The sequence below is a fragment of the Oryctolagus cuniculus genome, chromosome 10 (genome assembly GCF_964237555.1).
Source record: "Oryctolagus cuniculus chromosome 10, mOryCun1.1, whole genome shotgun sequence".
Taxonomy (NCBI): Eukaryota; Metazoa; Chordata; class Mammalia; order Lagomorpha; family Leporidae; genus Oryctolagus; species Oryctolagus cuniculus.
The window spans coordinates 113,087,638-113,102,923 of NC_091441.1; the positions used below are offsets into that span (position 1 = coordinate 113,087,638).

General features: G+C 54.7%; 1 protein-coding gene across 2 annotated transcripts in view; it reads right to left on the bottom strand.

The window, feature by feature from the left end:
- XPC (XPC complex subunit, DNA damage recognition and repair factor) overlaps window positions 1-15,286 on the bottom strand; it is a 28,164-nt gene that overhangs the window by 2,070 nt on the left and 10,808 nt on the right. For both annotated transcript variants that reach the window (XM_008260364.4, XM_051851768.2), the window contains 9 exons: window positions 15,105-15,262; window positions 14,538-14,658; window positions 11,939-12,028; window positions 9,157-10,029; window positions 7,645-7,805; window positions 5,242-5,323; window positions 1,429-1,563; window positions 1,182-1,351; window positions 320-413 (listed from right to left, as the gene is read on the bottom strand). In XM_008260364.4, coding sequence (XP_008258586.4) covers window positions 320-413; window positions 1,182-1,351; window positions 1,429-1,563; window positions 5,242-5,323; window positions 7,645-7,805; window positions 9,157-10,029; window positions 11,939-12,028; window positions 14,538-14,658; window positions 15,105-15,262 — 1,884 coding nt within the window. The remainder of the gene's footprint in view (window positions 1-319; window positions 414-1,181; window positions 1,352-1,428; window positions 1,564-5,241; window positions 5,324-7,644; window positions 7,806-9,156; window positions 10,030-11,938; window positions 12,029-14,537; window positions 14,659-15,104; window positions 15,263-15,286) is intronic.

Genomic DNA, 15,286 nt, shown 5'->3' on the forward strand with positions numbered 1-15,286 from the left:
GAAACCCCTGAGAGCCACCACAACCCCAAACTGCTTTTAAGGCTTGGCTCTGAAGTCTGCAGCCGAAGAGGCCGTGCAGACCCTGGACCTCAGGCAACGCCTTCCAAGACAGGGGCAGGTGCTAGAGCCGGGACCCAGGCCCAGTGTGGACAGTGGCAGGAGCCTGTGACCCAGTGCTTGCACCCTAGGGCCTCTTGCCCAAGGTCTGAGAGCCAGAGCAGCTCCAGGCCACGTGGACTCTTCCCCTCCCGTCCCCCATGCAGCTGTGGGCTTACCCCGCACCCTGCCCCTTCCACCCTGCCCCACACACACCACTCACCTCCTTTTCCTTCTTCTCAATGAGTGCCTGCTCATTCTCCCAGGCAGCCAGGAGCACGTCCTTGAACTCCTCACATACCACATACCCTTCAGTGCTGTGGGGATGCGACACCACGACCCTAAGCTTGCTGCTAACTTGGGCCTTTGCTCCCCCATTCCTTCTACAGAGGACAGCGGGCCACCTTGGCGCCCTCAGGGCCCAGGGGCAGGCAGCCCCCATGCAGCAGCGGGCCTGCGGACACTGGCTCCCCAGCTTCCTCCCAGCCCCGCCCCCAGGTAGCCTGTGCCCCACAGCAGGAGCTCCCTGGCAGGGCAGCTGCTGGGGAAGAGGAGCCTGGGACTATCCCAGCAAACTGCTTCACTCCAGCCTCTTTTTTTGTTTGTTTGTTTTTTGACAGGCAGAGTGGACAGTGAGAGAGAGAGACAGAGAGAAAGGTCTTCCTTTGCCATTGGTTCACCCTCCAATGGCCGCCGCGGCCAGCGCGCTGTGGCCGGCACACCGCGCCTATCCGATGGCAGGAGCCAGGTACTTCTCCTGGTCTCCCATGGGGTGCAGGGCCCAAGCACTTGGGCCATCCTCCACTGCACTGCCGGGCCACAGCAGAGAGCTGGCCTGGAAAGGGGCAACCGGGACAGAATCCGGCGCCCCGACCAGGACTAGAACCCAGTGTGCTGGCGCCGCAGGTGGAGGATTAGCCTAGTGAGCCATGGCGCTGGCCCTCACTCCAGCCTCTGAATGCTGGTTTCACTGGTCTGCTGCTCCAGGCAAAAGCCACAACTGGTGGAGTTTGCAAATACAGCCTACAATGTTCGCAAATAGACTCAGCCCCCAAGAGCTCCACAAACCCCCATCCCTCACGCACACGGGATGACAGTAGCCTCCATGGAAGTCAAAGCCAGTGACGGCCTGGACACAGTCAATGTCCAGCTTCCGGGCCACGCGCTGTAGATTGGGCAGGTTCAGCTGGACACAGCCGATGGGCATCATGCTGGGCAGGAAGAGGTACACGTTCCCGAACTCGTTCCGGGGCACCTGGGGAGGGGCACACCAAGACTCAGCCTGCAGGGTACACAGCAGCCGGGCCCTCACCCCTTCACTGCTGCCCTTACCTTCCCGTCCACGGCCACCGGAGGCTGATACTCCTCTGTCTGCCAGTGGCCAAACAGGCCCAGGTCGTTTTGGTCGTGCAGCTGGGGCTCGGCGAGCCGGGCTTTCCGGGCACGGTTGGAAAAGCCTTTCACCATCTACCGGGAGGGGACAGCCCCGTCACAAGAGGCTCGCCGTCCTGGGCTGTGACCATCACACCAGGAGCACCTGCTACCTGACACAGCCCCTACAATCGGCCAGGAGACGGCTGTGCTCTCCGTCCCTTTTACAGCTCCCACCGCCCAGCAATGTTTACAGAGCTCCCAAGCGTCCTGGGTCCTGCGCTCAGGGCTTCAGGTGTTAGCCACCCTGCGGGTTCAACCTTTTCAAGAAACCGCCAAGCAGAGTCCTATTTCATCTCCATTCCAAACGAGCAGCCTCAGAGGGGAGACACCTACAGCCATGCAGCTGTGCAGGCCTCAGGCCGTGCTTCCCCCACACCTCCTCCACTGACACACACAGGGACACACAGAGGGGATGGCAGGGCCAGTGTGGCGCTACAGCAAGGACTGAGACTGGGGTGGGAAACGCCTGGTCTGGCCCTGCCAAGGCAACCACAGGCAGAACTCCAAGTTCAGCAAACCCATGGCAGGCTAACTTCTCAGTTGATAATTTGGTTTTGGCCCACAGATGACGTCAGGAATATCCAAATGGCCCTTGGAAGAAACAAGGTTCCCCGGCCCTGATTTAGACCAAGACAGCCGTCTTCCTGCAGAGCCCGTGCCACCTCCCACGTCCTGGGCGGCGCTGACAGGTCAGGAGCCCTGGCACACTTCCCAACCATCGGGCCAAGGCCTCGATTTTCCCTGGTGAGTCAGGGGGAGGAACAGAGGACTGGCGAGGAAGAGGTGGTGGCGTGGCACAGACATGGGGCTGCGGATTGGCTCGTGGGCCCGGGTGAACAAAATCCCTCTAGGGCAGGGGTCAGGGTCCCAGCTGGCCTCCACTGCAGTTTTTCTCCTTTGCCCCAAGTCTTTACAAATGGGAATACCATCCTGAGAACCAGTGCCCAGCACACAGGCCCAGGCTGGGTGAGACTGGCACACTGCAGTTTGCTGCCGTCTGCTCAGGCGTCCGTGTCTGCCCAGGGCTCTGGGTCCCAACGGTGCCTTTCAGAGAAGCCGTTCCTTCTGCACTGTCCAGTAAGCACCACTGAGCACGGCTCACAGATCAGCCTGTGACGTGAGTCCCGATGACAGAGAAGGCACGGACAGCCACCACCGCAAGCAGAGTGCAGGGCGAAAGGGAGCTCGGAGAACAGAGAAGGCAAGGGAAGTCTGCTCGGAACAGCTCACGCCAGGCTGAGTGCAGTCGGCCGAGGACAGGGCTGGGAGCAAAGAAGCAGAACTTGTCCTGGAGGCAGCATGGTGTGGAGGAGGGGCCTCTAGACCATAGGTGACAGGCAGCTAGGGCCAGCCGAGGACAGCTCAGCAGGGCACTGGGTTTCAGCAAGACCCATGGCTGCCACGCGGGGAGTGGACAAGGCCGTGGCTATCACTCAGTCACAAGCGGCTGAGGGAGGAGCTGGGACAGCGGCCATCAGGACAACGGTGGACCCGAAGGATTTGCAGTTCTTCTAGACCTGGGCTAAGAGGACAGCCGCCAGTCACACGTCACCACTGAACACTTGAAATGGGCTCGTCTGGGATCAGCACCATGCAGGGAACCTGCTACCTGGGCACCCACAGCACACGGCTGACGATATGCGCATGGGGTTCGGGGCTGGGGTGCAGCTCTCGCCCGGCAGCAGCCCAGGGGAGGCAGAGGGCAGAGCCACCAGCCCTGGGGTTCCTCTGCAGAACAGCATGGGAGATGCCAGAGCAGGCTCAGTGCCACACAGTGGGCAAAGGTGGAAAACACAAGACAGGTCCACATCTCTGGAGTCTTTGGCCAAAAAACAGGACAAGCACAAGGATTTCCTTATTCTGATGCAACCACAAAGGTGTTCTCTGGGGAGAAGACACTCTGACGAAATATTTGGAGAACCCAAGGAGATACACCCCTGGAACTAAAATGGTCTTTGCTGTTCTTAAAAAGTATAGTGGCAGCCGGTGCTGTGGTATAGCAGATAAAGCTGCCACCTACAGTGCCGGCATCCCATGTGGGCACGGGTTCAAGACCTGGCTGCTCCACTTCTGATCCAGCTCTCTGCTATGACCTCAGAAAGCAGTGGAAGATGGCCCAAGTGCTTGGGCCCCAGCACCTGCATGGGAGACCTGGAAGAAGTTCCTGGCTCCAACTGTTGCGGCCATCTGGGGAGTGAAGCTGCAGATGGAAGACCTCTCTCTCTCTCTCTGCCTCAGCCTCTCTGTAACTCTGCCTTTCAAATACAATAAATAAAGTCAGAGAGAAGAGCTTATTCAATATTTGAAACAGGCCATATCTTTTTGAAATGCTATTGCAGCTTCAAAATAATAGTTATAAGCCAGAAATCTTCAACTGAATCTTTTTAGAAGAAAAAAAAAAGAAACAAACAAACAAACGGGGGCCGGCACTGTGGTGTGGTGTGGCGGGTTTAGCCACCAGCCTGCAGCGCCAGCATCCCATACAGGCCCTAGTTTAACCTGCGGCTGCTCCACTTCTGATCGAGCTCCTGCTAATGGCCTGAGAAAGCAGTGAACCCCTGCACCCATGTGGGAAGAGAGGAAGAAGCTCCAGGCTCCTGGCTTCAGCCTAGGCCAGCCTGGGCCATTGTGGCCATCTGGGGAGTGAACCAGCAGATAGAAGATCGACCTCTCTGTCTCTCCTTCTTTCTCTATAATTCTGCCTTTCAAATAATTTTTTAAATTAAAAAAAAAAAAAGGAAAAAAAAAAAAAAAGAAATGAGCTAGCCTGAACTGGGGAAGGAACTGAAAGTCAAATCCACACGAGAGTCAAAAACAAATTTAAAATATCTTACCAACATCTTAACCTATTTCTTACAGGTTGGTATTTTATACTGACTTGAACATATCTAAATATTAAAATCCCATTGGTTTTTAAAAAATGTATCTGAAAGCAATGAGATGGACATGTGGACACAGAGAGATCTTCCATCCACCAGTCCATTCCTCAAATGCCTGCTGCAGTCAGAGCCGTTGCATGGTGCCCTGGCAGCCCCTTCCCACCACACTGAGGCTCCTCCTCCTCCCACCCAACTCCCCAGACCCCCACACCCCTGGCCTGAGGGACGTGATACAGAGAAATACACACACCTCTGTGACCGCCACCGTGCTGGGCTCTGTGGCCATGAAAAGGACGTAACTCTGCCAGGCACAGTTCTCCAGACCGAACCGTGCCACAGTGCAGTGTGTGAGAAAGGGAGGCAGAGAGGGCTTGGCTTCCCGCCTGCACTTCACCCCCCACCTCTAACACCTAGGACAGGATGTTTCTCCTTTCTCATCTGTAAACAGGGCATTGTAATGCCAATCTCCAGGTTGCCAAGGCTGAACACAGCCCCAGCGAACAGTCAGAATGAAGGGAAACTTGGCAGGTAGAGGTCCCCTGTGTAAACCAGGGCTTCAGCCACTTAGAACCCTGCACCAATTCTGATCTGCACGGCCTCCGAGCTCACAACAGCAGTCCAAGGGCTACTTTCTGGGCCACATTTCTGTGTTTTAGAAAACCTATGTCTGATAATTCCTCAGTAATAATGTAAATGCTTATCTCTTTCTCAAATCCTGCCCAGGCCAGAGAACTGGAGCATCTCCAGACTCCTACCCAGGGCATCCTCTGCGTAGCCCCTCGACCTCAGCCCTTTGCCCCCTCCCCCGCAGGTGCCTTCCCAGCTCCATTACCTTGTAGGGCACTTCTCCAAGCCTCACCACTCGCGCCTGCTTCAGCCACGTGTCCCTGGAATGCAGAGTATGCACACAATCCCTACAGGAGGTGACACGGAGAGAAAAGCCCATACTCAGTGCACAGCCCTCTGCGGGAACCCGGGGTCTCCCAGGACTTGGAGGAGGAAGAGCGTGGCCTTGCTGGTTCTCCAGGCCGTCTTGTGCCCCAAGGCGCCCACAGAAGCTGCCTCAGTCAAACAGCCTCCCCCACTGGGCAATGTATGGGGCTCCTCTGTCTGAGGCTCCAAGCTTGGCCTCCACTGGCCCAGCCCTGCTGTGCAGAGTCACAGTGAGAGCTCCCCCTGCAGCCTGTGGAGCAAGGGAAAGCCACAGCGGCTAAGTGCAAGCCTGACCCCTACAGGGCTCTCTTCCAGCCAGGCCTTCTCCACAGGGCACGTCTGTATCTTCCTCAGTCTGTACCTGTGCCCACTGTCCAGAGACAGCGGCTCCACCAGCAAGGGCATCGGCTCTCCTCCTGGCACAGACACCAGGCAGCCCGAGGCACGGTGGACGTGGGCCCATCTGCTGTGCCACTTGCCGGCTGGCTGACCTGGACAAGGCGCTTGCCCTTCCTGGGCCTCAGCGTCTGCATTTCCCTACCAGGAGAGTCACGAGCTGTGTTTTCCATCTCCCAAGGCGGCCAGGAGGAGCTGACACTGGCACAACACCGGGCTGGTGCTTCTCCGCCACAGCCCGAGTGCACCACCCCACACTCCCACTAGGGGGCGAACCCCTCTGACTGCCTAACTGATGTCCTGGTCACGGTCTTCAGACAGGGGCGGGGAAGGCAGGGGTCAGAGGGGCTGACAGGTGGGCAGCTCCTGGACATTCCTAGGGGAAACAGCAGTGGGTGGACACAGCCTCCCAGTAAATGTCAACTTCTAACACTCCACACCCATTAGAATGCTTAACACCAAAAGCAGAGTCACACGTGCTGGCAAGGAGGATGTAGAGGAATGTGACCCGTTGTGTTCTGGTGGGGACGCAGAATGGCGTAGCCCCTGGAGACGGAGCACAAAGCCCCTCACTTTCAGGGATCTGTCGTCTGACCAGCAACTCCACCTTTCAGATGTGCCCAAAGAACGGAAAGCAGGGTGGCAAAGGGCCATCTGCACACCCGCGGTCATAGCAGTCCCCGTGTCCACTGACAGGTGAGGGAGAAACCAGTGTGGCCCATCAGGGGAACCCAATTCAGCCTCAAAAAGGAGCTGCAAGGACACAGGTGGCCACGGCATGCTCATGAGACACGCCAGGCACCATGGGCTAGGAACTCCCTGCACGCCCAAGCCCGTGGGCTTCCGGCGTGGTTAAGGTCAGAGACAGGAAGCAGAGGGCTGGCTGTGAGTAGTCTGCGCTGAGCAGGTGGTTTCAGGCTGGGAAGTTACCAGACGGTTAAAATGACAAACTGTGCTGCGCGTACTCAACCACAATCTTAAATGCACGTCCACCTTCTAAAGCTCTCTGCTGTCACGGACCTGGCACCTGGCCACGACACCAGCTGGAGGCCCAGGCCGCTTAGTCTTTGGCTGCTGTGTCCTGATGTCCCAGGGCAGGAAAGCCCGGCCCTGGACCAGGAGTGGACCAGGAAGCACACATGGGTGAAGTCAGAAAGACTGCCCAGTGCAACTCGGACAGGCACTGACGGTGCCGACAGGATTCCAACCCCCACTGCGTGTGCACTGCGCTGAGCCCCTACACATCTCTTCCTTTTCTGTGCCTTGTGCCACTATGCTATTTATGGAAAATGTCCCATTTCTTGGTCTTGTATTTCAGGATTGTTAAAAAGCATTTCTTTTATTTGCTTTCTAGTGACATTTCTCTAAAATTCCAGCTTCTATTTTTGGTTTTTGCCACTTTTTTCAGTTTTAATTCTGCATATATTTTGCACTTGTTTCTGAATGAGGGCACTCTGTTCGTTTTCACTGCGGTATAAAATACACCATTTCATCCGCTGCTAAGTGTACAGTTCAGGAGCGTTAGGGACACGCACAAAGCTGTGCACCCAGCACCACCACCCCTCCCCATAATTCCTCACCCTCCCAAACAGGACTCAGAACCCAGGAAAACAACCACTCACTTCACTGTCCCTGTCTGCATCCTCTACACCTTCCTTCCACGTGCCTGTAACTTCTATTCAAAGGGCGTGTTTTTTACTGTCCTATCTTAAATCTGATGTGTTCTACTCTTTAATCTCCCCTAAAAGCTCTTCCCCCTCGCCCATCAATCCTGTTAATCTGCGAGCATGTGCACACACTGCAGGTCATCGCGAGAACGCAGTGATGAACGTGGAGCAATGCGATGAGTTTACATCACAGCTGCTGCCCAGCAGGCAGCCCCAGGCCGCCGTGCGGCCCCACGCACCTGGAGTAGACGGCCTCGCCGCGACAGTAGCCGAGGATGGCAGCTGTCTCAGGGTAGATGGCCTCGTACTTGAGGAGGTGCCGCTTCAGGGCATACAGAGGGTGGTTCTTGTACGTGCCAATGGAGGTGGGCAAGGGCTGATCCAGGTGCTTTGCCTGAAACTGCAAGGAACAGGAAGTGAGGCGGGAGGGTTCTGAGAGAGGCCGCGCCAAGGTCTCCCAGGCACCCACGACTGTGTAACGGCGCATCACTGGCTCTGGCCGTGAAGCAGGTTTTGGAGCAGCTTTGGAAAGCTAGGACGAACCACGTTGTGGTGTGGCCGTGGCACCACCTGAACGTCCCTGACCTATCGCAATCCTCAGGCTGTGTTTTGCCGTGAGAGACCTTGACGGCAGGCAGCTTCCTGCAGGAAGGCCGGCCCCCTGAGCCGCAGCCCTCCCACCCTGGTCCTCCAGCACCGCAGCGTGAGGGCCACACCTGCAGGCTTCCTGCCGGGCCGCTCAGCAGCCAGCTCCTCGGCTGCACCGGCATCCTGTTCACCACGCGCTCTGCAGCTTTCCACACAGATTTCCACGGCAAGAGCGGGAGAGGACTCTGCAGCTGTTCGGCTCCCAGGGAAGCCTGACTCAGGCTGTTCCAACACCAGCCACACACCTCCCACCCCCACCACTGCACAGCAGCTCTCGCACAGCGGAAGTGTGCTGCTGGACGCACAGCTGAGCCGACCCTTCCTTTCCCCATCCTGAGCGCCTGCAGGTCTGCCTCTGGCCACCACGGGCACATCCCCACGCACAACCACCACCAGGCCCCAGCCACCACGGCCACAGGCAGCTCCGGCTTTCTTCCGGGGGTCAGGGCTCATCCTAAGACCAAGTAATACAGCTGCGTTAGGTTTTCTAAGTCTGCTTCCCAGTGTGCTTCTCCACGGACTGAAACTATTTCCTCGTCCCGAATCCCTTCCTCTACATGAGACAACCGGTCTGTACGTGTGAGCTGTATCCATGTATGTGTGTGCACAGCTAACAGGAAACAGGAAGAACACATTTTTGAGTTACTCCTTTTTTTTCCTCAATGTGTCTTACAAATTGCATAAATTATTTTAAAGCCTCAAACTTATAGCCAGACAACAACCAGAAATATAAAATTCAAAACCACATAGACCTGGGTTCAAACCCCTCGTCGGTCACTCTCACTTCTGCAACCTCCTGCCTGTTAAGGCCGTAATAACCCCAGCTTTGCAGCCATTGTGACAATTACATGATGTAGTGCTGGGAATACCCAGGGTTCTTCAGAAAGTTCGTGGAAAATGTACTTAGAAAAACAAAAGTTCATGGAACATGCATATCATGAAAAAATTACGCATGGATTTCAATATGTGCATCAAAACAAACCCATCTTTTAATTCCATTTTTTCCATAAACTTTTTGAAGTACCCTTGTATAAGGTGCTAAAAATGGGAATCATTTTAACAAACTGATTGGGCGTCGGAGCCCCTGGCAGCCGAGGCCTTACCTCCGAGTCTTCTTTCTTCTGCCTTTCCACAAACGGGCTCTGGTACGGTCGCAAGGTCTGGGCCCACCACTCGGCATCAACCCGGCACTTGCGGGTTGCCGTCATCCAGGCCGGGTCATACCTCTGGGTGACGTCCCGCACCCAGCCCTCGTTGTCGAAGCCCACAACGTAGCTCAGGGGCTTGGTGGCGAACCTGTAGCAGGTCAGAGGCTGGCCCACCACCCCGTGCACACAGTCCACACACACCCACTTGGCCTCCTGCTCACAGAACACCTCCAGCCACTGGTCCACGCCAGCTGCTCCCCCTCGCTCATGCTCCTCACTGTCCCGCGACAACTTCTTGCTGCCCTTCCCACCTGCAGAGCTTGAGGACGCTTCTGGGATGCCTGCATGCTTGCTGCGGCCGCCACTTGGGGTCCTGGGGCCACACTTGGACCCGGCCTTTGTCCTCTGAGGAGCTGGGGTCTTCCTCTGCCTTGGGGGTCCAGGCTCGGAATCGTCATCCCCACTGGAGGGTTCAAAGTCAGAGCTACTGTCAGCCCCGTCGCTCCCACTCTCCTCTTTGTAGGACACCCTGGAGGCCACCCGCCGCTGCCGGCCGCGCGCCCGTCTTGGAATTTCCTGCTTCTGCTTCCCCTTGCGGGCGCCTTCTTCCTCGCTGGAGGAGGACTCGGCGCGCTGCCTGCTGCCTGCAGCGGCCTTGCTCCTCCTCCCCCCCCGGGCACCCGGCCTGCCAGTGCCCTTCAGAAAGGTCTCCTCTCCTTTGGCTGCTTTGCTCGTCTTTGGTTTGGGATGGTTTTCTGCAATCTGGCTGGAAGTTTCTGAGGAGCCCCCAGGATCCTCTGTGGGTCTCTTCTTGGAAGATCTGCTTCCCTGAATCAGAATGAAAACTGTGTTACTGACAGGACAGAGACAGCAATCACTGGCCACCCACGGGCTCAGCGCTGTGGCGCAGTAGGCTAAGCCTCCGCCTGCAGTGCCAGCATCGCATGTGGGCGCCCTTTCAAGACCCAGCTGCTTGTCTTCCAATCCAGCTCCTTGCTAATGGCCTGGGAGAGCAGTGGAAGATGGCCCAAGTGCTTGGGCCCCTGACCCATGTGCAGACCTGGATGAAGCTTCTGGCTCCTGGCTTCAGATCAGTCCAGTTCCAGCTTTTGCGGCCATTTGGGTTATGAACCAGGGAAGACCTCTTTCTCTGTCTCTCCCTCTATCTGTAACTCTCCCAAACAAATCAATCAGAAAGGAAGGAGGGAAGGAGGGAAGGAGGGAAGGGGGGAAGGGGGGAAGGAGGGAGGGGGGGAAGGAGGGAGGGAGGGAAGGAGGGAGGGAGGGAAGGACGGAAAGAAGGAGGGAGGGAAGGAGGGAAGGAGGGAAGGAGGGAGGGAGGGAGGGAAGGAGGGAGGGAGGGAGGGAGGGAGGGAGGGAGGGAGGGAGGAAACAAAGAAAAAAGAAAGGGAGAAAGAATCAGGAGGGAGGAGGGAAGGAGGGAGGGAGGGAGGGAGGGAGGGAGGGAGGGAGGGAGGGAGGAAACAAAGAAAAAGAAAGGGAGAAAGAATCAGGAGGGAGGAGGGAGGGAGGGAGGGAGGGAGGGAGGGAGGGAGGGAGGGAGGCAGGAAACAAAGAAAAAAGAAAGGGAGAAAGAATCAGCTAACACTTGCAGATCCTCAGATAAGGCCACGGTACAAGGAATCTTCCAAAACCCATGGAAAATGTTTCACAAAAAAAAAAACACAAATTAAATTCAAAAATCTCTTGAGCCAAAATAAATGTATCACTTAATTCCATTTTCCCATGAACTGTTTTGAATTCTTTTTGAAAAGAATTCATTTTTAGGGCAGAGAAAAGAGCATAGGATTTGGAAACAAACAAACCGAGTCTGGAATTTCAGTTCTGCCTCCGCTGGCTATGTGATCTGGGTCGGCTATTTCACCTGTGACTGTCAGATGCCTCGGCAGTAACAGCCACCTTGCGCACAGGCATTCTGCTGAGAAGACTTCTAGACTTAAACAACACACCTGCTGGGATGCCAGCCGGCACTCTGTGAGGCAAACATGATGACCACCACACTGTGGAAACTCGCTACTGCCAGCCAACACTGTGGCCCAGAACGCTGGCATCCCACTTGACCACTGGTTCCATTCTGGCAGCTCCACTTCGATCCAACTCACTGCTAACATGCCCGGGAAAGTAGAAGAAGCCCGACTACTTGGGGCCCTGCTACCCACGTGGGAGACGCAGATGGAGTTCCAGCCTCCTGGCTTTGGTCTGGCCCAGCCCCAGACACTGCAACCATTTGGGGAGTGAACCAGCAGATGGAAGATCTCTCTCTGTCTCTACCTCTCTGTAACTGCCTTTCAAATAAATAAATTTTTAAGAAAAAAATTTTAAAAACCACAGAAATCACAAAGAGCAACTTCCAGAGCGTCAGGCTTCAGCCAGTGCTGACCCCAACAAGCAGAGCAGTTGGCCTCCTCCCTGGGACGTGTGGAAGCCCGGCGCCCCGTGGGACAGCACTCCACATGCTGCCGAGCACAGCCGCACAGTGCACAAACTCGCTGCACTGCCGAGCCCGGGCCTCCAGACAGCCGCCTGCACTCACGAGGCTCAGGTTCATGGTGCTCACTCATGTGCCGTCTCCGCAGCGCTGGGCAGGTGCACAGCACAGCAGGCTCGGGGAACCCGTGCTCCATGAGCACCGGCTTGTTAAAAAGTGGTAATTTCCCCCCTCCTCCCTCCTCCCTCCTGACCAACTGCCCCTTCTCTGCGAGCCTGAGAGCCTCACCTTTGCCATTGACAGCTTCAGAGGAACTGGCTGGAGAGACAGCACCAGTCGTGTCAGCAGCTGCAGGGCCCGGAGAATCAGTAAAAATATCTGCGAGGCGAAAGAACAGCATGTTTATCCCAGGAAACTAAGTGACCGCTTCATGAACTCAATGTTGTTTACAATAGGGGAAAGCAAGGAACAACCACAGGGTCTGAGGAGGCCGCATGTTCCGACACTGTTACAGATGCTGCTGCAGAGACTTGCTTTTGCAGAAAAATGGGGAAATGCCCACCACATCACAAGACAAGCTTTTCCGTGCCATGGGACTCCAAATCCCATTAAGCTGGCAGATAGCAATGCCATCTAACTAGTTAAAGTGATCAGTTTAAGTTCATAACTGATCATAAAGATAGGATTGTCAAAGGGATCATATAAATAAGACCAAGTGTCTGCTAATACTAACTGATAGAATTAAAAAGGAGAGAACAATCCAACATGGGAAGCAGGATACACAGCAGACTCATAGAATGACAAATGCCCTAAACAGCACTCTGGCCTCAGAATCAGCCCTTAAGGCATTCAGATCTGGCTAAAAAGCCCATGAGAGCATTTCAGGCATGGAAAGCCAAAACACTCTGGCAAAAAATGAGCTACGTGAAAGATCTCTTTGAGTGAGAACCCAGTGGAAAGAATGGGCCATCAAAGAAGGAGGTACCTTTCTCTAAAGGGAGGAAAGAACTTCCACTTTGACTATGACCTTGTCTAAATAAGGTTGGAGTTTGTGAACTCAAGAGGCTTCCATAGCCTTGGCAGCTCATGACAAGAGCCTCGGGTGATCACTGACATCGTAAATAAGAGTGTCAGTTGTTAAATCAACAACAGGAGTCACTGTGACTTACTCCCCATGTAGGATCTCTGTCCTTAATGTGTTTTGCTATGTGAATTAACAGTAAAACTACTAGTCAAACAGTACTCTGTACTTTGTGTGTCTGTGTGGGTGCAGTTTATTGAAATCTTTACTTAGTGTATACTAAGTTGATCTTCTGTATATAAAGTTAATTGAAAATGAATCTGGATGAAGAATGGGATGGAAGAAGGAGTGAGAGATGGGATGGTTGCGGGTGGGAGGGAGGTTATGGGGGGAAAAGCCACTATAATCCAAAGTTTTACTTTGGAAATTTATATTTATTAAATAAAAGCTTTCTATTAAAAAATAAGTTTTTCTTTAAAAATCTATAGTAGTATCATGTTTGTAAGAAAACGTTCTCTATGGCTGTAAATAGGGATTTATGGTGATCCTTTAAAAATCCCATTTAAAGAAAATGAAACAAAAAGTTAAAATCCATGCACACAAAGGCTCTTGAAAAAATTCATGGAATATGCGTATCGTGAAAGAACTGTGCAGAACAACTCATGTCGTAGTTCCATTTCCCATGAAGCGCTCACTCACACGCATCTGCCTTGAAAAGCGCCCCGGCCCTGGGCTCTGAGTGCATCAGGATTTCCCTTCCACTGAGAACTCTTCTGACTGTTCTGTGTTCAACACGTGGTGCGTCTAACTTCCAGACACTGACAGACGGGAAGAGATCTTCCATCTGCTGTTTTATTCACCAAATGCCCACAGCAGCCAGGGCTGGGCAAGGCACAGCCAGAAGCTAAGAACTCAACCTGGGTCTGCCACATGGGCGGCAGCGACCCATGTGCTTGAGCAATCATGTGCTGCCTCCCAGAGAGCGCATTCGCAGGACGCTGGAGTAGGAGCAGAAACGGGACCTGAACCAAGCACTCCAACAGGGGATGTGGGCCCAATGCCCAGCTCCGGCTCCTGACCCGCACGCTAGTTGCCTGCTGGTGCAGACCCTGGGAGGCAGCACTTACGGGCTTAAGCGCTGGGGTTCCTGGCACCCATGCAAGACCTGGGTTGAGTTCCCACCTCCCAGCTCCAGCCCTAGCCCAGCCCCCAGTCACTGTGGGCATGTGGTGAGTGAACAAGCAGATGGAAACTGTCTCTCTGCCTTTCAAACAGATTAACTAAAACCAAAATTTTAAAGGACAATAAGAAAACAATACTATTCGTAGATTCATCACAAAGAATACCCAGGAAAAAAATTAACCAAGGAGGTGAAAGACGCATAAGCTGAAAAGCATAGACACAGCTGAAATTACAAAGTAAAAGGAGAAACTCCCCGATTACGGATCAGAAGACAGCACTGCCCAGAAGGCACTGCCATCTAATCTTGCTCCTGATCCAACGCAATGCCAGTGGTCTTCTTTTGGAGAAACAGGAAATCAGACCATCAGATTCATACAGAATCACAAGGCGTCCCAAGTAGCCAAAGCACTCTTGTGAATGGACAAAGTCACAAATACACTTCCGGATTTCCAACCGCACTACAAGCTGCAGTACTCAAAACAGCACGACAGGCGACAGCACAGGCCTGGGACCCGACCCTGATCCCAACACGGCCCACGTGACTCTTCTGAGCTTCAGTAGCTATCAGGGCGGCTAAGAGGGCTACAGAAGGCACGGAAGAGCCCTAGAAAAGTGCCCGGCACGGGGCTGCCGTTATCACTGTGAACAGCACCAACACGCCAGAGCTACTGCAGGGGTCCTTACATGGACCAGCTCCTTGTCGTCTCGCGCAGAGTAGATGGCGAATCTCCTTTCCAGCGTAGTCTGCAGGTTGTCTTGCTCACTGGCTGAAAGCTCTGCGTTAACTGTGAACATTCCGATGAACCTGGGGAGAACCCAGGCATTGTGCTGTGAGGGGTCGGGGGAAGGCAACGTCCATTCTCTTACAGCCAAGAAAACCTCAAGTGGGGCGCAGACTGCGAGATGCACCTGCTTCGGTTCTCCTCTGCCCAGGCTGTCTGACTGATGGCTACATCACCAGGCCCCACCTCAGGTTTCACCTTCCTGGGGAGCTGTCCCAGACCCCCCAGCCTAGACAGTCCCCAGCACACTTCTTCAAGAGTACGCCCTGTGATTACCAGGCACACACGTGTCTCCCACCGGCTTAAGAACTCTTTCAGGGCAGGGAGCACACCTGGTGTTTCCCCACCTTCAATGCCCCCTGCCCAGCACAGAGTCACCACCGCAGGGAAGGGCTTCAGAATGGACCTGAACCAGCCCCCAGAAACACACATCCCCCGCTCCAGCTCCGCAGGTGAGCGGGGGCCTTACCACTTCACCAGGTTTGAGAGGTAGCTCACGTCCACGTCTCCAGGAGGCACTTTGGTAAAGCGAGTAGGGATGATGGAAAGGCCAATGGCATGCAGATCTGGCTGGCTGCAGACGCTGTTGCGGTAGAAGCCGTTTGCCAGCAGGCACAGAAGGTGAACCTGCAAAATCGGGAAAGGAGGAAG